General features: G+C 36.4%; 1 protein-coding gene and 1 pseudogene across 4 annotated transcripts in view; both read left to right on the top strand.

The window, feature by feature from the left end:
• The window catches only part of MYO3A (myosin IIIA), a 186,788-nt gene that overhangs the window by 94,135 nt on the left and 71,247 nt on the right, over positions 1–21,406 (top strand). For all 4 annotated transcript variants that reach the window (XR_001594451.2, XM_016124960.2, XM_016124949.2 and 1 more), the window contains exons 15-18: positions 2,954–3,052; positions 3,143–3,257; positions 17,028–17,154; positions 20,316–20,526. Coding sequence is in view for 3 of the 4 variants with exons in the window: in XM_016124960.2 (XP_015980446.2) it covers positions 2,954–3,052; positions 3,143–3,257; positions 17,028–17,154; positions 20,316–20,526 (552 nt within the window). In the remaining variant the exon portion in view is untranslated. The remainder of the gene's footprint in view (positions 1–2,953; positions 3,053–3,142; positions 3,258–17,027; positions 17,155–20,315; positions 20,527–21,406) is intronic.
• LOC118609202 lies at positions 13,697–13,815 on the top strand (annotated as a pseudogene).

The raw sequence follows: 21,406 nt of genomic DNA, 5'->3' as shown, positions 1-21,406 counted from the left end.
CTGTTTCACTGCCTTTTTCTCCTGTCACGACAGTTTATTTCAGCACTGATTGCATTTCCCTCACATGCCCAGCATTTTATCAGACGCTACAGCAGACGTCAACACAGTGCAGATGCGATGCTCTCTGCTCTGGAGGAAGGGACAGCATTATTTATGGAGCAATTACTGGAACAGAGACTAAGAGAATTGTAATAAATTGCCTAATATCAAGAAGCTGATAAATGGCTGAGTTGGGATTTGAATCCATGCCTCTCTGACTACAGTTCATTCATTCATTCATTCATTCATCCATCCATCCATTTGGCAAATATTTATTGAGTGCCTACTATGTGCCAGGAATTTACTAGGCACAGTATGTGCAAAGCTAAATAAGATAGGATTCCTGCAGTAGAGCAGCTCACAGTCTCCTGGAGAGTCGTGTATGCTTTGACACCAATCTTGCTGATTGCTTGTTTGTTTCTAATCTCTCAAGAAAGTAGGAATTGTGTTCATCTGCTAAGTGTGAGCAGGGGGTAGCTGGTAGAGGAATTGAGGAGACTGCATGTCTAGAGAAGGGACTTTTAGTGGAGGAAGCTATAATTAAAAATAAAAAATTAAAAGCACTGCTTTGTTAATATGAATGCAAAGCTGCATTGTTGGCTTTCTAAGCTTTATTGCTGGCCACCTTGTCAGAGATTCAGACATTTCACAGGTGGGGAATTTGCCATGGTTTTGAGGGTGTTCAAGGCCTTGGCTGCACAGGTGGTCCCCAGGGTCCAAGGCAGGTGAGCACATATGAGACAGACCTGAGGACCTTCTTGCAGATGGCTGAGTGGGACTCTAAAGAAGTATGATAAGATACAACATTCGGGTTGGGTCCAGAGACAGAGAAATACTATTTGGTAACTTTCTGCGGCTCTATGTTCGTCCCCACGCCATTCTGAGCACATATGGGATGCCATGGTCCTCTGTCTTAGGCACAGCTTTGATATAGTTAGGGCAAGACGTGGAACCGGTAATTCTTGGCCATACTTTCTTTTTCTGTTTCTTTAACTCTCTGAATGTTTATCCACTAAAGGTTAGTCTGTTTCCTATAGCACCTCCAGGCCCTGTCAAATTACAGTTCTCAGTATACATAAACTGGTAATTAAAGAGAAAACCACCAATTTTGTGTGTCTACATTTATGAGTCACTTCTCTAATTGTACATTGCATCATTTAAGCATTAAAGGTGTGACACGCAGAGCAATCAATGTGATTTCATTAGAACAAAGCACACTGAATTATAGACTGTGCCAGTCTTAGAGAAGTTTTGTTATTTTGTGGTGAGAAAAGACCAAAACTAAACTTGTCCTAACCTTGCTCTGCATATGGTGTTAGTTGTTAGTGTTCATTGAGGTGTTATTGGTGACTGCAACAGATCATGACTTGGGGTGTGACTACAGCCATTCTGAAGGATGTGCCATTTCTCACTTCAGCATCCCAGCCAGGGGACCACTGCTTTTTTCGAAAACCTCACCTGCTTTTTCTTCTGTGAGTGGAGTCCTGATTTTTCTCATATGTCTGAATTTTTCACCTCTGACTCAGATTTATCCATCCATTCTCAAAATGTGTATTTGCCAAAGATTTGTCTTTGTAATGTTTTTCTTTTCTCTTCTTAATCTCTCTTTTTCACTCTCTTTACACACACACACACACGCACACGCACACGCGCGCACACACACACACACACACACACACACAGCCTTTTGTCCCTGTTTCTCAGAAGAACTCCAACCAGTGCAGTGGCAGGGAGGGGCACTGTGCGACAATTTGGTACCTCCTGACACAGACCCTCTTGTAACACCCAGAGCTTTGTGATGGGGTAGGACTCTTATACGAATTGAAAGAGGAGTAATACAAAAAGGAAGAAAGACAGCAAGGCCTTAGGTTTTGAGGGTTGTAATTAATTTCGTTCCTGTAGAAGGAACCCTACTCTGTCCCAACCCCGTCTCATGAGCCTGGAGATTACAGAGTGAGTAGTCGTGGGAGGATTGAGGACCACCCCAAAGGAGATGGAGGTGCCGTGGGAGCATGAGAAGGGCAGTGCCACAAGACAGACATAAACCTGTGATATAGGAACCTGTGATATAGGAAGATCATTCTCTGTTTCTGAAGAGAACTTGCCTGATCCTGGAGAGGAAGTGTGAGCCATCCTGGGAACTCTCCAGAACAAAAGGAAGATGCGGAGAGGAGGGACACTGAAGTCCCAGTGGTTATGTCGTGGACCATCCAGAGCCTGAGACGGACCTTGCCATGACCCACATTCCCTTAACTGCATGATTCCAGAATCTGGAAAATGCTATTTATGCATAGAACCACAGAGTCATGGACCTTGAGACTCCTAAGAAACACATGCCTCATACAAGTGAGAAAACCGAGCCCCAGAAGGGCAGCGTAACAAGGTGGTTTAAAGATGTGGGCTTTGTCCTCAAACAGCCCTGGTTTGAACCCAGAGATTAGTAGCCCCTCTGAGCCTCAGTTTCCTTGGGTGAGAAATGAGGGAACCTCCTGAATAACTAGGGGCTATGGCAGGTAAATGAGGTAACGTAGCACTTGAGGTCATCTGGCATGCTGTCTATATATTATTAATTTGATCCTTTTTCTGTCTGTACCACTTGCACGTGAACTCCAAGAATTTAGGGGTTTTTGACTGTTTTGTCCTGCTCCATCCCCAGTGCCCACAACAATGCCTGGTAGCATGAGTGTTGAATGATTTATATAAAGTGCTCAGCAGTTTATATGAATTTAGTGACAGTGGTTGTTGAAAATAACAACAATAGCAAACACAGAAAGCCAAATTCCAGTATTTTGGGAAGCCCACGTTGACCCTCGCAGCTGTTGTTTTTCTGATAATTATATTGCCAAGTAATTTGAATGATTAATAAATAAATATTCTTACTAACCACCTTACCGAAAATGTCTTATTTTTGCAGTGGAGAAAAAAATTTTCATATTTTTTACTACATCTACGCTGGTTTAGCTGAAAAGAAGAAACTAGCCCATTACAAACTGCCTGAAAATAAACCTCCCAGGTAACTCAGCAGGTTGTACTTTCATAAATAAAACTTTCACTTGCCACCTAATTTTAGATTTTTATCCATCCTTTCATTTATTTTTTTCAGATACCTACAAAATGACCACCTCAGAACAGTACAGGACATGACAAATAATAGTTTCTATAAATCCCAATATGAGTTAATTGAGCAGTGTTTCAAAGTCATAGGTTTTACAATGGAGGTAAGTAGAAAAGACATTTAAACTTCTTGATGGAGTACCTTTTTTTGTCACTAATGATGAGTTAGCATTTAGCGAGCGATTAGTATATGTCAAGCATTGTGCTAAGTGCTTCACGTGGATCGCCCTTGTAATTACTGAAACAACCTTAAAAAATAACTAGAATTTTAATATTTACTTTACAAATGAGGAAACAGTAGCCTTGAGATATAATTGAATTTGGTGTTGTTCTTAATCTTTTATTTTGCTTATATTTTCATCTCCCGCATATATATAAAATTTTATATAAATACATAAATGTGATCATATTACATGCCGCTTTCTAGTATAGTCTGTTTTATAACTTTATTAAGATATAATTCACATACCATACAAGTCCTGCTTCTTTACATTTTGCAGCTGTATCACAACCATTTGTTGACAAGATTGTTTTTCCCGGACCATTGATCAATCTTGGCAGCCTTGTTGAAAATCAATTGACCACAGATTTATAAATTGATTTCTGAACTCTGCATTCCATTCTATTTATCTGTATTTCTGCCTTTCTGCCAGTACCACACCGTCTGGATTCCTGTAGCTTTGTAATAAGTTTTGAAATTGAGAAGTGCAAGTCCTCCATCTGTGTTCCTTTTTAAGATTGTTTGGGTCCCATGGATTTCTATGTGAATTTGATCAGCTTGTCAGTTTCTAGTGAAGACTTTTAAAAACTTCACTTTTTTTCAGTTCTCTCTTCTCCCTTCCCACCCTTTTCCATCCATATCTGATCTTTTTCCCTTCTCCCAGCTAATGGATATTAAAACCTAGTGTACAGAGTCCAACTTTCCATATTTATCTCCCTGTTCATAAAATACTGCGTGTAGACACATAACACACACACACACACACACACACACATACCCACCACCACACCACACACCCTTACACACGCCACATATGCAAACACAAGTATGTCCATGTACATATATCTGGAGGGGTGGCCTTGTTTTATTAATATGGGATTGGATTACACACACTCTTCTATATGTGTTTTTTCTCAGCAACACTTAGTGAAAATCCCTTTAAGTCACCTAGCATCACACTAAATCAGTTATCGTAAAGGCAACATAGGATCCCATGGTGTTTACTATTTATTCAACCATTCAGCTGTGGCTGGGAATACAACTCTTAAATGTTTCCAGATCTTTGTCACCGTGAGCAAAGCCAAATATGTCTATTAACTAGAGCTTTTATTTTTATGGGATAGGTCTCTAATAGTAGGATTGCTGGGTCAAAGGGTATATGTATTTTTAAATTTGAATATGAATTGCAAGATTGCCTGGAACCCTTCACATTTCCACCAGCGATGTATGTGAGTATCCTCCCACATCTGCTGGCAATGTGTTGTGGCTTCTTAAACATTTGTTAGTCCAATAGGTGGACGTTAAATCACATTTCAAGTTCACATATCCTTGACTAATAGTGAAATCAAACATCTTTCCATTTATTTTCTGGCTGCTTTGATTTGTTTTTTTATGTATTGTATATTTTTCTATGTCACCCTTTTTATTGAGTTATTTCTATGCTTTATGTCAATTTATAAGTTCTTATTGAATATTGTAGACATTCTATTTTTCTATCATTTGTATTATAAATGTTTCCAGTTGCATGGCTTGTCCATGCCCTACTTTTTATCATATCTTTTACCTTAAAAAAACATACTTTCAATTTTCGTATGTTTAAACAAATTTATCTTTTTGTTTATAACATCTGGGTTTCTAGCCTTGGTTTAAAATTTCCCCCTGTCTCCATATTGTACATGTAGTCTCTTAGATTTTCTTGAAAGTTTTTTAAAAATATTTTTGTCTTTAATCCATTCGAAATTTTTTTTACATATTGTCCTAGATGGGGTACCACTTTTATTTCCTTCCAGTCGGAGAGCCAGTTATGCCTCACTATTGTTAAAAACTATACCCTTTTTCTCACTGGATTGACTTATCATATGTTAAGGACTTATATAACATGGAATCTATTTCTGATATCTCTATTTTATCCACCAGTTTATGTTTCTATTTCTATACTAATATTCTGTTGACTTGAGTAGGGTGGTTTGATGCTATGTTTTTCTAGTAAGGCATCCTACCTAGTAAGGCAAGTCCTGTTCTCACGTTCTTCTTTTCCTTGCTTTTCTTACCTGTTGTCTGGCATTTGTTTGTTCATATAAACCTTAAGATCAATTATCTCAATTCTCAGAACCTCGGTTGGAATTCTAATTAGAATCGTATTAAGTTTATATATTAATATGGGGGCGTTGTCATTTTTATGATGTTATGGCTTCTCATCCCAAAACATGATATGCCTTTCCATGTGTTTAGATGTTGCTTGAGTGTTTGATAATTTATAGTTTTATATATCGAGAACTTAAGCTTTATTTTTAAATTTCTTTCTAACTGTGTTATGGTTTCAAGTATTATTATAAATGAAATATTTCTTCCATTGGTAGACTTTTCTAAATATATAATCATGTCATCAGCAAAAAGAATAGTTTTACCCTTTTGTTCTGTGTTATGTCAATCATTTCTTTTTCTTTTGTGATTTTAGAGCATCTAAGATTTAGAGTCTAAATCAGTATTAAGAAATAATGATTATAGTTTGCCCCCTGTCTCATTTCTGATTTTAAGTGAAATGGTTTTAGTGTTTTGCTGTTATTTCTGATAAAGAGTATGTATCGCAAATAATTTCTTTTTATTGCTACTTTGCTTGAGGTTTTTATTAAGAATCCTGCTGAAATTTATCAGATATCTTTTCATCACCTAATAATATAATTAAGTTTTTCTGTAGCCATTTGTTCCTATCTCTTATTATGTTGATAGATTTCTTAATATATACTATCCTTACATTTCAGAATAAACCTAGTGTAGTTAAACTGTATTTATTTCTCTTTTGACACATTTTTGGATTCTGTGTCCTACTGTTTTATTTAGAATTTTTGCACCTATATTTATCAATGAGATTTATTTATTGTTTTAGTTTTATTTTTATATCCTTATCAGATTTGAGTATTGAAGTTATGCCAGTGAGCCTTTTAATCTTCTTTTCCTTCAGCCTATAAGAGTTTAAATAAGAGTTAGAATCAGTTCCCAATGTCTCTGAAGATATAAAGGATTTAGACAAATATAGCTAAGTCCTAACCAGTCCTGCTATATGAGAATTTCCAGGGAAGATACCTAGTTATCTGTGCCTTTTATACACACCCCAGATGATGCTCACAATTAGAGAAGACTGGGAAACACTGGTTTTTAAAACTTTGAATTAAGATAAGATAAAACTTAGCTGTGTGTGCCTCTTGTCCAGGGGCCTTTTTGATATTGAGTCTTTAATTACCTTTGATTATTCTCTGACAATTACCTATTCAAATTTTTATTTTCTTTTGTCTGTATTTTGCTAAGAAATCATCGTCAAATCTGATGCCATAGATTTGATTGATAAATTTTCTTATAAGGCTTTTAATTTATTCTGTAACTCCAGCTGCGTTTCCTTTCACGTTCTAATCTTATATATTTTTTGGTCTTGCTCTCTTTTATTTTTAACTGATCTTACAAGGGGTTTTCAATCTTATAAACAAAACCCAAACAACAAATAATGGATATATTTATCCATCCTATAATATTTTTCATTTTCTGTATTATTGATTTCCATTTTATTTTTATATTTTTATTAATTTTGTCATTTATTTTCTTGTTTTTTTTTAAAAAAAGAGAATACTAGGTTTCTCTATTTCTTCATTTTTCTTATTAATAATGAAGGCATTTAAGGCTCTGAATTGACCCACGTCATAAAGATTTATTTCTGTGCCAATGGTTGTATTTTTTAATTTTTATAACAATATTTTGTTTTAAAAGCCTCCTGAAGGCTTTTAAAGAAACTTTCAGACTCTGCTCTTAGTAGTTTATGGTTTGCTGTGTTGATTTGATCCAGTGATAAAGAATATTTCACTCTGAATGTGAGTCGGGCTTAGAGAAGAACTCTTTTAGGAAACTAATGTGTAATTTGTTGAATTTTAATTTCATTTTCATAGATGACACTCTTGCAGCTTTAAACAGTTAATGTGTCTGTTTAAGAACTTTACTGTGATTCCTTGGGTTATCAGATCTAAGAGCTTGAGCTAAAAATAATACTTCATTCTTCTCTAAAAATTTGGAAAATTTTGTCTACAGGTTTTAAAATGTAGAGATGCCAATATAGGTGAAACTTTACAAAAATCGTTTAAATTATGAGCAGCAAAATTATGCAATCTAATCATTTTGTAGTGTGTTTTCAAGGTAGAGTTGACTCTCATTTAAAATGGAAGGCTGCCAGTAATAACCTTTAGTTCATTGATTCATTTGTTTGCCAGAAAGTAATATTTTAAAAGATGTACATGTTCTTGCATAGAGAAAAGTTTGCATAGAGAAATGTTCTTTTTCTCCAAATACGAAAAGAAACTAAAAGATCTTACCACTAAGTTCTACAGCATTGCCTCGTCTTCAAAAGCTTTTGGTTCCGCCTTGGGTGATCTTGCTGCAGGCCCGTGTGGAGGACACTTTCAAGACCTTGACCCTGAGGAACGAAGTATGGTCTCTAGCAACTGGGTGAGGTTGGAAAAGGAAGACAATTAAATGATTTTTCTTTTGAATTGAAATTAGAGTCTACCTATAGGGGAATATTTAGGTAAATCAGGGTAATCTTTATCCATCAGGAAACATTTCATCTATTAGAGTTAATCTTTCTAGTGTGGCCTTTCTCTGTAAACAAAAGGTGTTCAGATGTGATAGGGAGACTCCCTACCTGGATGCTGTACAGCCCTAGAATTTAGAATTCCTCCTTGAGTTAGGAATATACATTGCTACTCTGTTTCTAAATGGATTAATTGGTTGTGGAGAGAGGCAGGTGAGAGGTTGAGGAGCCATGGGAGATTTGGCAGGTTGTATCCAGGACCAGCCAAAGAGGAGAAACAATTTTGGGGACCATGACTTCCCACAGAGGTCTCAGTTTTTGCCAGAACACTGTGAATTCCATGGATGAGAGGGAAGCAATGGCAAACTATAGACTCCAAGCAGGCCAAGTTTGAATGTATCCTTAGTCAAATACTCTACTCACAGAAAGTCTTGGGCTGAAGTGAATAACTGTTTGGTTTAGAAATAGAAGCTCCAACTTGACCATCTTCATTGTTTAATGATGCATTCTTTCCATAGATTCACGGACTTGGTCCTTGGGCTTACAACTTCAGGTCCACACTGTAACTACTATAATGCAGTTCCAATCAGGAAACGCAATGGTCTCTAGGCAGAAAGGAGATAATTAGTGCCCTTCTCTCTGTTGATGCATTAGATAGCTTTTAGGCTGTCACATGGAACAAAGAATCCATTGTTTGATATGCTTTCTGAAGGTTTAGGAGGAAACTTACAGACTCTGCTCTTAGCTGTAATATATAACTATGAAGAACTTTTTCCTAGCAAGAGAGATTCCTGCTTCTTACAGTGACCAGTATGTGAATCTCATTCCCCTATTTTGCCTTCACAAAAGGAAAAAAAAGGCAGCAAAGGTTGTCAGGGTGACTGGACTGATGTATGAGGACAGGAGAACTTCCTTGACCAATAAGTAGCAGCCTTTGCTGAAGAGTTGGGAGATAAATGGTGAGGACTGAATAGGAGTTGGACAATCGAGAGATTAGTAAACTTGTAGAACTTACTGTGGATAGCTCATGTAAAGAGCAGAGTGGCATACACCTTGCATATGCCATGAGGTCTTAGTAATGGACACCGTATCATGGTGAACACTGTGCTGTTAACCTTACCTTACTACTTGTTGGGAAGGAGGCCTGAACTGTAACATCTGGAGTCAGAGGTGACCCTAATCCATTTCCTAATAAAATCAATATTTTTCATTGCTAGTGAAATAAATATGTTTGTAATTGGTTCAACTCTGGGAAGGGGCATCACTGACCCAAAAGGCATGAATTCCAGCCATATTCCAGGTGGCGTATGACCACTACCCAGAAATTTCAGACACACTATAGGAGAAACTCCACGAGATTCCACATGCCACCCTGATCCAGACATAATCTCATCCTTATGCTCTAATTCTGATGTTCCAAGTATCATCATAGGTAACCACTCAGGCCTTTTGCTCTCATTCTGGCTCAGAGGACCAAGATCTTATCATCCCTTGAATATTTCAGCACATTAATCCTAGGTCGGCTGTATCAAGAGTGAAAATAGAATATTTGCTGTTCTGGCTGGATGACATGATACTAATTAATTTAACCCTAACTCTGTCCCGATCCCAATCCTTTCCTGGGCATGGCCCCTTCTGGGTGCATCTTCTTCACTTCCCCCTGCCAAAATTAAAATTAAAATCTGGCTCCTTGCTTTCTGCCGCATCTCTCTCCCTTCAAGCTTCTCCCTAGCCCTGTCCTCACCCACAGCTTGCACCGTTGGAGACTAGAGGGTATCCAGTTTATTTAGGAGAGAAGTGAATAAAGAAAAAAGGAGCATCCGCCCTTTTTTCCAATTCTCGGTCGTAAGATAAATGTTTCTAGAGGCAGATGCTTCTTTGGACTGTGGTCTGGCTTTGCTGGCTGCATGGCAAGGGGAAAACAGGAGAGGGTAATGGATCTCGATGTGTCCTTCACACCGAAACATGCTGTACACCAAGCAAGCATCCTGTTCTGACCAGGGGCCAGGCCTCTCTGTACTTCTTTTCCCTGCTTTTTGTCATCAAAGAGCTGATCTTACCAATTCTCTGCCTGTCCCCCCTCTCTTAGGTTGCTGTCTTAGAAGCAGGGAATCACTGTTAATTGGTTCATTTACCTCTAAGCCCCACTCAATAGAGGTAATGTTTCACTTTTATTTGGCTCAACTCCTTTCTCTTGCTTGGTGAACTAATGTTTAGTAACGTAAAATGAAACCAGTCTTGCAGCTAGCATCCAATGACAAATAAGACTCATTTATTTAAAACAGTATACTCCAAACATAACATATTCTTTTTATTAAACACCCAAACATATGCCTTACAAAAAAAGGAAAATATAGCCTCTGTCTCTGGAGCTGAAGCACAATTACTTCTAAATATTTCATGAAGACTTTTAATCTGGTTCTGACTCTCCTAGGATACGGTGGTCTCCTTTCTAAAAGCAGAGGCTCAAAATTAACAGGGCAGATGGACCTAGTTTGGAGTCACTACAAGTAAACCAAGTGGGTATTTACTCCCTGTTTATCCCACACCTGAATTTTTCATGTTCTCCCACTAGCTTTCTTAGATATGTTCTTTTCTCACTAGCTACTTCGATTCCATGTTGGAAAGAGGCAACTTTCAATCTCAAGTGAATTAGCATGATTCTCGCATCCTACGAGCATAGCTTCCTCCCGTCAATTTTCTGCAGCCCACTTTTTGATCCCTCTCCAATACAGATTCTCTGATTTTTCTGATTGGTGTTGACAGTACTCACTGTGTATGTGTCCTCTTAAATATTTCTAGAGTTTACTATTCACTTGTACATTTGTGATTTAATACAATCCAGGCAAGTTAACAGGCAAATCAAAATCAGATAGTCTCTAAAAATAAAACAGAATGGAAATGAAAAACTCCAAACTTTTCAAAGCATATGATTTCCTGCTACAGCTTTATGATTCACCTCATTTAGAGGCATTTTTTTACCATGTCATGAGAGGAATTTTTGTTTATCTGCAGAGTCATATATCCTATGTCTAAGATGAGAATGATTTGTTTTTTGCTTTAATTTTACTTACATTTCTTATAAGAGTCTAAAATCACCATCCAGTACAGTTTCTTTGTATTATCAGTTATAACTTTAGTTATGATCAAATAATATTTTCAAAAGAACTTTTTAAGTATTTCAAAGCATCACACAAAGTGTTGAATTTCTGTGAAATATTTTATTTTTAAAAAATTGTTTTTGTTCAGGGTGGGAAATGCATAGGAGTCCACTATAGTCATTTGATAATTTAAAAATAATAATTTGGTACGTTGGCTTGATTCAAAATGCATAAAATCAGTTACTATTCTAGAATGTCAATGACAAGTTTCTACCACTTAAAGGAGTTAATAATTGACTTTTGGAAGAAAGCAAATGGGCTTAGTACAGTCTTATTCTGATAAAATCTGACTATTATCTCAGGATACAAAGCCTGAGACCAAAAAAGGGGACAATTAGAATTTTCTAAAAAGTTCTGAGAAAAGCAGAAAATGTGAGGCAGAAAGTCAAGATTTCAATACAAATAAAAAGATTGTCTTGAAAATGAGAGAAATTTTACAGTGACTTGACTAACTCAATAGAAACAGTTTGATAAGCATTCATTGAGTGCCAGCTGTATACCAGGCTCTGTGCCAAGAATCAGAGATATGAATTTGTCACAGCCTCTGTCTTCAACAAGTTTATAATCTGATGGCAGAGACATACACTAAGCATAATTTCAATAAAATGTAGTCGATTTCACGATGAGAAACAGAGACTGTTACAGAAACATCAAGTCCTGGTGGTTGATCACTGAAAGTTTCTAAGAAGAGATTGTACGTAAAGAATGGGCAGGGAGAACAGTGTGAACTAGAACTGAAGTATGAAAATAATATGGAATTTGGGGCACCTAAAGGAGTTTGGCTAGTGAAAAACTCTGCGAGAGAAAAGTAGCTGGAAATGAAGGTGCGGGTACACCAGAGGATGCAGCACCTTCTCTTCACGCCTTGCTAAGGAGCTGGAACTTTATCTTCAAGGAAATAGGGGCCATTGAAGGATGTTAGCTGGGGACATAAGATGATCTGATTTGCTTGCTGGAAGAATCACTGTGACAGCTGTGTGGAAGAGGGTCTGGAGAGGGGCAAGACCAGAGGTAGAGACGAGTTAGGAGGAGCCCAGTACCAGAGGCTGAGCATGTGTGTTGATCGGGTTCATGAGTCTAGACATGACCCCGATGGGCAGTTCCCCTGTTAGTTTTTAATGTTCAAAGGAGGCATATTTTTGATAATTAATTCAATATATTAATGATTTTCAAACTAAGTACTCAGTGTTTTCCTTAAGCTTTTAAGTTCTGCTTATACATCTTTTTTCCTGTAATTTTTCTTCTTAAGAGCAGTTTTAAGTTCACGGCGAAATTGATTGGAAAGGAACAGCTCCCATACACGCCCTGTCACACACACAGCCTTCCCCACTGTCAACACTGCTGCCCCTAGAGGGGTACATTCGTTATACCCGATGAGCCTACGTCCACACATCACTGTCGCTCCAAGTTCATATTTACCTTACGGCTCACTCTCAGTATTGCCCTTAGTTTGGCTTCGGACGGATGTTTAATGGCATGTATCCACTGTCACAACGTCACATGGAGTAGCGCACACGGGGAGGTTTCCCTGCCCTAAAATTCGTCTACGCGCCACCTGTTCATCCCTCCCTCCCGCCTAACTCCTGCCAACCACTCATCTTTTTACTGTCTCCATAGTTTCGCCTTTTCCACAACGTTATGTAATTGGGATCACATAGTAAGCAGCCTTTTCAGATTGGCTTCTTTCACTTAGTGATGTGTATTTAAGCTTCCTCCATGTCACTCCATAGCTTGATATATCTTTTTAGTGCTAAATAATATTCCATCGTCTAGATGTACCACAGCTTGTTTATCCAGTCACCTACTAAAGGACATCTTGGTTGCTTCAAATTTTGGCAATTATGAATAAAGCTGCTACAAACATCTATGCACAGGTGTTTGTATGGACATAAATTTTCATCTCCTTTGGGGAAATACCAAGGACCTCAATTGCTACGTCATATGATAAGAGAATGTTTAGTTTTGTAAGAAATCCTCAAACTGTCTTCAGTGTGGCTGTAACCTCAGTGTTATGTTACATTTCCACCAGCAGGAAATGAGAATGCTTGTTGCTCCACATCCTCGCCAGCATTTGGTGTTGTCAGTGTTTGGTATTTTGGCCATTCTAATAGGTGTGTAGTGGTATCTCATTATGGTTTAAATTTGCATCTCTCTGATGACATATGTTGTGGAGCATCTATTCATAATCTTCTTTGCCATCTATATATCTTCTTTGGTGAGGTGTCTGTTAAGATCTTCGACCCACTTTTTAATCATTTAATTGTTGAATTTTAAAAGTTCATTAAATATATATATATGTATACACACACACGTGTATATATATGTACATATATTGTATATATGTGTATATATATATGTGTGTGTATATATATTGGATAATAGTTCTTGATCAGATGTGTCTTTTGCAAATATTTTCTCTTAGACTGTGTCTTGGCTTCTCATTCTCTTTACACCTTTTTTTTTTTTTTTCAATTTCTTTCTCTATCAATCTTTGTGTAAGAATAGAAATAACTTTCGGTCAACTTTCTTTACTTAACTCATAAACATAGTTTTAAAATGCCCTAAACAGACAGAATTAAATTCTTTCAAGTCTATGGCCATGCCACCCTAAACAAGCCCAATCCCATCTAATCTTGGAAGCTAAGCAGGGTTGGGCCTGGTTAGTACTTGGACAGGAGACCACCTAGGAAGATGAGGTGCTGTAAGTGTAAAAAATAAAAAATAAAGGATTGTAAACTGACCAGGTCCTTGCAATCTGTGAGGTCAACCAAGAGTTGCCTCACCTAAAAAAAAAAAAATTTTTTAATGAAAAAACAAATGTCTTCAAACACTTGAAACTATATAAAAATTTAGTACATCTCTGTTTCAAATATTCCAACTGACTGACATGCAGGCTTATAAGGACTGGTAAGCACTTTCTAAACTTTCTAATCATATAACTAAATCTTCTTAAGCACTTAGACTTATTAGCCATGAAAATCTAATAATTTAAAATTATTAATATAAATCAAGTTATCTTATACCTTTGAATATGATTTGCACTCAAATTATGTTATGCTTTTCAAATAAGAATCATATGTGTTATCAGATAAGCATTTAGATTCAAGTCACAAGAGTAATCATCAGATTTTTTGCTTTGTGTCTAACATTACCTTCAAGGTTTTAAACATTTAAGAATAAACATGTTGATTGTCACAAGAGTACACGTCTTATTCATAAATTTAACAACAACAAAAAATTGATATTGTACTAGTTTGCTAGAACTGCCGTAACAAAGTACCACAAATTGGGTGGCTTAAACAACAGAAATTTATTCCCACATGGTCCCAGAGGCTAGAAGTCAGAGGCAAGATTGTATCCTTCTGAAAGCTGTGGGGAGAATCTGTTTCTCACTTCTCTCCTGTTTTCTGGTGGTTCCCTGGCCATTACTGGTGTTCCTTGGATTGCGCATGTATCACCCTGATTTTCATCTTCTTCTTGACATGTGTGTGTGTGCATGCGTGCGTGCGTGCATGCGTGTGTGTGTGTGTGTGTCTTCACATGTTCTTTTAGAAGGACATCATTCATTACTGGATTTAGGGGCCTATCCTACTCCAGTTTGACCTCACCTTAACTAATTACATTAACAATGATCCTGTGTCCAAATAAGGTCACATTCTAAGGAGTGAGGACTATCACATGAATTTCGGGTGGCACACATTCAACCCACGATCCATACTGTAGATTCGATTTACTTCAGTACCTCTATTTTTATGTTTTCCTAGGATTGTGAGCTAAGACTGAAAGTACAGAGCCATCTTCGAGAGAGACAATTTAAGACTGCGACCTAGGTCCTGCACGTCTCTAGGACAGGGTCTCTCAGTCTTGGCACTATGTACATCTGAAGCTGGATAATTCTTTGTTGTGGGGGGCTGTCCTATGCATTGTGGGAGCTTTAGCCACATTTCTGGCCACAACCCACTAGATGACAGTAACACCCCAACCCCATTTGTGATGACCAAATATTTCTCCAGCCATTGCCAAATGTCCCCTCAGGGCAAAGTTGTCCCCGACTGAGAAACGCTGTCCCAGTATGATTAATTCAAACCACAGATCTGAATATATTCTCAGACCTGGGCTCTCTCCGCTGTTATCATTGGGAAACCATAAGCCATACGTTCACTATTTCCTTGGATTCAACCAATCCTCATACCTTATGATTGAATTCTGCATTCTTTTTATAACTCCAGAATCAAAGGCTATAGTTTTAAACTCATTATATTGGTAACAGTCATATCAAGAAAAAAATATTTTTTAATTAAATTAAACATGAAATAGGATCAGAGCCACCAATTACTATTGCACTTGAACGTTCACAGAATCTCCCTTAGAATCTATATAAAACTCTCTATCTATTTCATTTTCTCCTTAAAAAACTGCTTTTCCTCAAGTGTCAGAATTCAAGCCCATGGGGACATACTCTTATTTTCAGGGTCATTTTCAGTCTGATATTATAATATGTTCAGGTATTATTATTTGTCTTAAATTACATATCTATTTGTTTAAGGATAGAGCCTATTTAGTTTATCATTTAAAAAATATAATTCAATAGTATTATTTCCTATCTTTGTATTACAAAAGTGCACTGTTTTGGTTAGATCGTGAGTTATGGCGGGCTCAACTAAGGAAATGTTGCATTTTACCTTCTGAGCAAGTTACACATTGAGGCTGACAAAGCCATCAAGGAGGAAGATGTTTGCGTTATAGCATTATACTTCATGTCCCAAAGTCACCTATGAAAAAAACATTTTGAATATTATGTTTTGTAAATCAGATACATTCTATATTTTATAACGAGCCACAATATGACATGTTCATTCTACTTTCCCTGGACACCATGATATTCATAATCTACCATAAAAAGCATACTTATTCATTCATTACACAGACCTTGAGTCATCGCCTAACGTGAGAAAGCAATGGGCTAGATATTAAACAGGGCCTGTGGACCAGCCACAAATCTTTATCTTCAGGATCTTAAGGTTCAGAAGCAGAAATGTTGTTTTTTACATAAGACACTATAACAACAGTGAGGTACCACTACACACCTATTAAATGGGCAAGATTCAAAACACTGAGACCCAATGCTGGTGAGGATTAATTCAACAAATATATTTATATATTTATTTAACAGACATGTTATATATGAATGAATAAATATCCCTGAAGATATTTTTCATCTCCAGCATTTATCTTGACTCAGAATGTTGGAGTGAGTGAAATAATCATTTTTCTTGTTAAGTGTAGGTGCCGGGCTAAAATAAATGCAGCAAAATAAGAAGACAATACAAGATTTTCCTGTTCCTCACTGCACCATTTAGAATTTTGTGATTAAAAAAAAAAAAAAAGCAGTTACTGTAAACTCTAGGCTTTAGTCCAAAGTTCTCATGCCTTGTCTTAAATCACACGTGTCTTTTGATTTTAGTGCTGGGATTTTTTGAGTTTTCTTCCTTAGCTATCCTTTCTCCACACGCACAGCCTTTCTTTTAAGATGACCTCAAGAAAGATACACCTATGGAAACAACCACGTTAAGTTCTGAAGTTAAGTTTCACATGGAGAGATTTCTCTGTGGCCTAATGAGTTAGATATTTCTGCTGCCCCGAGGGGAGCTCCTCATTTCTACTTTGTATTCATATTTGCATTCATAAAATATTTTTAGCACTCCCTGGGTAACAGGTGCCGTGCTCACCTCTAAAGATAAAATCGTAAGCCCCTGCTTCTCTGGAACCTTGCCTACTTGAGTCCTTAGTCTGACGTCATAGCCTGCAGAATGACCATCTTATTCTGGAGCCTAAGGATTCTCCCCCAGGTTGTTCCTGGCCACAGTCACTGCTCTACTCAATGGAAGAATGATGCTAACATTTCTGTGCTGTCTTTCAGCAACTCGGAAGTATATACAGTATTCTTGCTGCCATCTTGAATGTAGGAAACATTGAGTTTTCTTCCGTGGCCACTGAATTCCAGACCGACAAGAGCCACATTCCCAATCGTGCTGCGCTAGAGAACTGTGAGTTCCGTTTTCTTCCATTCACAGCTGAACTCTGAGAGTCTAATAACACACTGTCTGTACTGCATAAAGATAATTGCATGATATACATTTTTATTTGTATATTTTTTCTAATTTATACTTGCTCGGGAACAGAATGAGATGTTTTAGGGTAGTTTTCATCAGGCCAAATGCCAGCCCATCCTGGGCTGGACCTGTCCCAGGTCCCGGTTATTTCCACCCCACTGCCTCTGGAACCAGCTTGGCAATGCTGCAGAATGAATGTCTGAGGTCAGCATGTGATGATCGGCATGTGCCTGGAAACCTGTCCTGATTTTTCATATATTAAAAAAAAAACTTAATTGGCACATAAGATATTAGATTATCAGAAGTGGAAAGAATAACCAGAAGACTCCAAAGATAAGATTCAAATCTCAGCATCTGATCATAATTACAATTATCAACAACCAACAGAATGAATTGCAATAAAGTCATGTTGTAGGTATGAATATACTTAGAAATAACCAAACTAAAAAATAATACTTGTGATGATTGAGAACTTATTTCTGTAAAGCAGATGGTCACATAGACCACGAAAAGCTAATATTAATATGAATATATTTAAAATTAATTAAAGCATTTTCTGGAATAACCACTCATGGAAAATAGAAATTGTACTAATTTACATTAAAGTCATTGGTAATTAAAATTATAAGGAATTATCTCCAAACCAAGGCCGTTTTCTAGGTGGTTTTACAAGTACATTGTTTCAATCAGGCTCCAGTTCTGTTCATTCTACCCCATAAATATCTTTCAAATCTGACCACTTCCCTTTATCTGCATCACCATTTCATCCAAGACAATATCATCTCTCAGTGACCTTCCAATTAGTCATTCCATGTCAATTCTTGAACTTTTCCAGGCCATTTTCCACAGCTCAATCAGAAAACACTTAACGAGTGCATTAACGGGTTCTCTCATTCTTCCTCTCCCTCTCTCTGCTCCTCTCCTTCTTCTCCCCTGGTCCCGCCACTCCCTCCCTGCTTCCCCTCTCCTCCTCCTCCTTCCTCTCCTCATCCCACTATCTTCCACTTAAATTTCTTGATTAGCTTTCCATTTCTTCTGAAAGAAGACCATCAAGGGAAAATGTTGTTTTGCAAAGTATCATACTTAGCAATATATCCGCAGGTAAAATGCCTGGCATGTAGTTGACCATAAATATATGTGAAATGAATGGACGATGAGGGATAGAAATAGACACACCAGTCAGCGGGAGACTCTCTTCAAAACCAGATCAAGTAGAATTACCAGAAATGTCATTGCACATCACTAGGTAATCAACGTTGTAGGGACTGCCAACTGGCTAACCATCTGGGGGCGGGGCATTTGAATACTTATACACCATATACCAAAATGAATGCCAACCACAATCACTTTAAATGCAAAAGAAGTCATAAAAGTATAAGGCGAGATGTGTTTATATAATTCTGAGGTGAGAAAAGACTTGAAAGACTTTATGTGCAGAAAACCAAAATTGGAAATGATTTTTAAAATGAATATTTGACTAATAAAAATTAAAACTCTTTTATACTAAAAAAAAGAAAAACAATTCCGATGCAAATGAAAAATGAGCAATATTTGCAAAGCATTATTTATCAAAGCATTATTTTCTTTAAGCTATAAAGAACTCTTATAAATTGATTAGGAAAAGATGAACACATCAATGAAACAAGGCAGTTTATAAAATAAGAACCACAAATCACTAGTAAAAAATATGAAAAAAAAACAATGTATTTAACTTTAGCTTCCCTAGAAATCAATTAAAAACAAATTGAAAGAAAGAGGCATTTTTCCTATTAAATTGGCCATTTTAAAAAATAATAATCCCTGGCATCCATTAAATTGCATTGAAATTATCGATCTTTCAATTGTAGCAGTGTAATTGGTTCAGAATTTTTGAAGAGCAGCTAACTATCAAAGGCTTAAATATGTTTATATACTTTGAACCAAATGCTGAATTTAGGAAATCTATGCTAAAAAAATAATACAAATGAGAATGCAGATCCATGCCCAAAATATTTATCCCAGCATTCTTTACAATCATGAACATATGGAAACAATCTGAACAGCCAACAATTTAAGAATTATTGATATATCAAAATGTTATGCAGCAATTTAAAATTATATTTATAAATAATATTCAACAGAATCGGAAATGCTTAATATATTATATTAAGATAAATACATATGTGCAAAATAATGGCAATACAACAGCTAGAAAGAAAGAAATGTTGACTTCAAAGGTGAGATTTTTGCTATGAGCCTGTGTTACTGCTACAATATGAACAAAATATTTTGTTTACATAAGGCCCAACAGTCTTAGCCACAAAACCTGTAACTGCTTTGTTCCAAATGCTAAAAGTAAATTCAACATGTTCAAAATATTTTAAAAGAACAATCGATTTGAAAACTTAGTCTATCTGTCATGTAATAGTTTGAGTTATTAATGTTTATTATATTTAAAAATGAATGTTGTTCACTGAGATTAAGTATTATTAATTTTAAATTCCCCATGATGAATAATTATCATTAAAGACTAAATAAAGTTTGTTTGGGCATCAAGTTCTAACAAAATTTAGCAAAAAAATATGTAACTCGAAGAGAGTATGGTAAAAGGTATATGAATGTCAGGATAGGTTTATGTTCTTTGGGTTAAATATGAATGTCTTTTTGAGTTCTTTTACATGGCAGAAGGTACATAAAATACATTCATTTGGGTATATCCCTAAAGTCCACGTTACCTTCCAATTAACTTTTACATTTTGAAAATGTGTATATAGTAATGGTATCCAAATTATGCTGTCTATTCACTATGTCTTAAACTACTTAACATAATTCAGTGAAATCATGTTGGCATCCCATAACAACCACTCACGTGTATAGACGTTTCACGGTCAGCCACTTTGCTTTGGGCCATACTATATGTTATAGCAGCCCACATTTGACCAGTAGAGATAAATAGTGACAAATGATCAAGATTATTGAACAATGACTTATTTTTATAAGATATTCACATATTGATTTCATGGTGTTTGAAGAAGGTCAGTTAAGACATTTTTATTCTCTGGGAAGTTACTTCACTGCCATAATATCTTCTAACAACAGATCTGTTTCTTTTTTAGCTGCTTCTTTGCTTTGCATTCAGGCAGATGAGCTACAAGAAGCTCTCACATCCCACTGTGTGGTCACTAGAGGAGAAACCATTATACAACCCAATACTGTAGAAAAAGCTACTGATGTCAGAGATGCTATGGCTAAAACTTTATATGGCCGTCTCTTTAGCTGGATAGTCAATCGCATTAACAGCTTGTTGAAGCATGACACATCACCAAGGTAAAAATTTTTATAGAAACACTTTTTTCCCAAATGTCAGATGATGTCAATCTATTTTATTTTTTTTAAGTTAAATTTATTGGGGTGACCAGTTAATAAAATTATATAGGTTTTAAGTGTACAATTCAATAATACGTCATATGTATATTGAGTTACATGTTCACCACCCAAAGTTAAATTTCCTTCTGTCACCATATTTTGACCCCCTTTACTCTTATCAACCTCCCCCCCCTTTGAATCATTTTGAGGATGTTTCTAATTGGTATCATTTAATTTATCAAAGTTATATTTTAGTAGATCTACTTTATTTCCTAATAGTACCACTTCTATAAGTGGTGTAGCTATAAGTTTTTTTAATTGCTGGAACATAAAAACTATAGCAACATAAATAGACATAATAGAAAGTGAATTTTTAAGGTGACTTCTTACTATCAATCTATGTCGTTTAATTAGAAGGTGTACTGTGATGTATATACCATTTTATACTTGTATAAAATATCAATTTGGCAGTTTTATTTTTTGTTTTGAGAGTTTAAATTAAATCTTGAAGGCAAAGGAAAGCTTTTCCTTATACTTTAGCTCTTACTATAATACCGTAAAGGTGGGTATTCTGGCCTCCACTGAAATTTGGTTCATAAATGCTCCAAATAACTAGTAAATGGAAGATTCAAGATGTGAAGAATGGTGTTATCTGAACATAACTCTATGCCTGCCTGGTACCTCATCTTAGAAATAAGATGCCAAGGATTGCACATAGATTTAAGTCCTTACATTTACATATGAAGTTTTGCTATGCCATAGTTATGCAATCTTTAGATATTTGTATATTAAAAAAAAGATGGACATCTAACTTTAGATCACCTCATTCATACTTGCTTAC

Source organism: Rousettus aegyptiacus, unplaced genomic scaffold (genome assembly GCF_014176215.1).
Source record: "Rousettus aegyptiacus isolate mRouAeg1 unplaced genomic scaffold, mRouAeg1.p scaffold_m13_p_10, whole genome shotgun sequence".
NCBI lineage: Eukaryota > Metazoa > Chordata > Mammalia > Chiroptera > Pteropodidae > Rousettus > Rousettus aegyptiacus.
The sequence above is the reverse complement of the archived record's forward strand: the minus strand, read 5'-3'. Positions and strand labels throughout refer to the sequence as shown.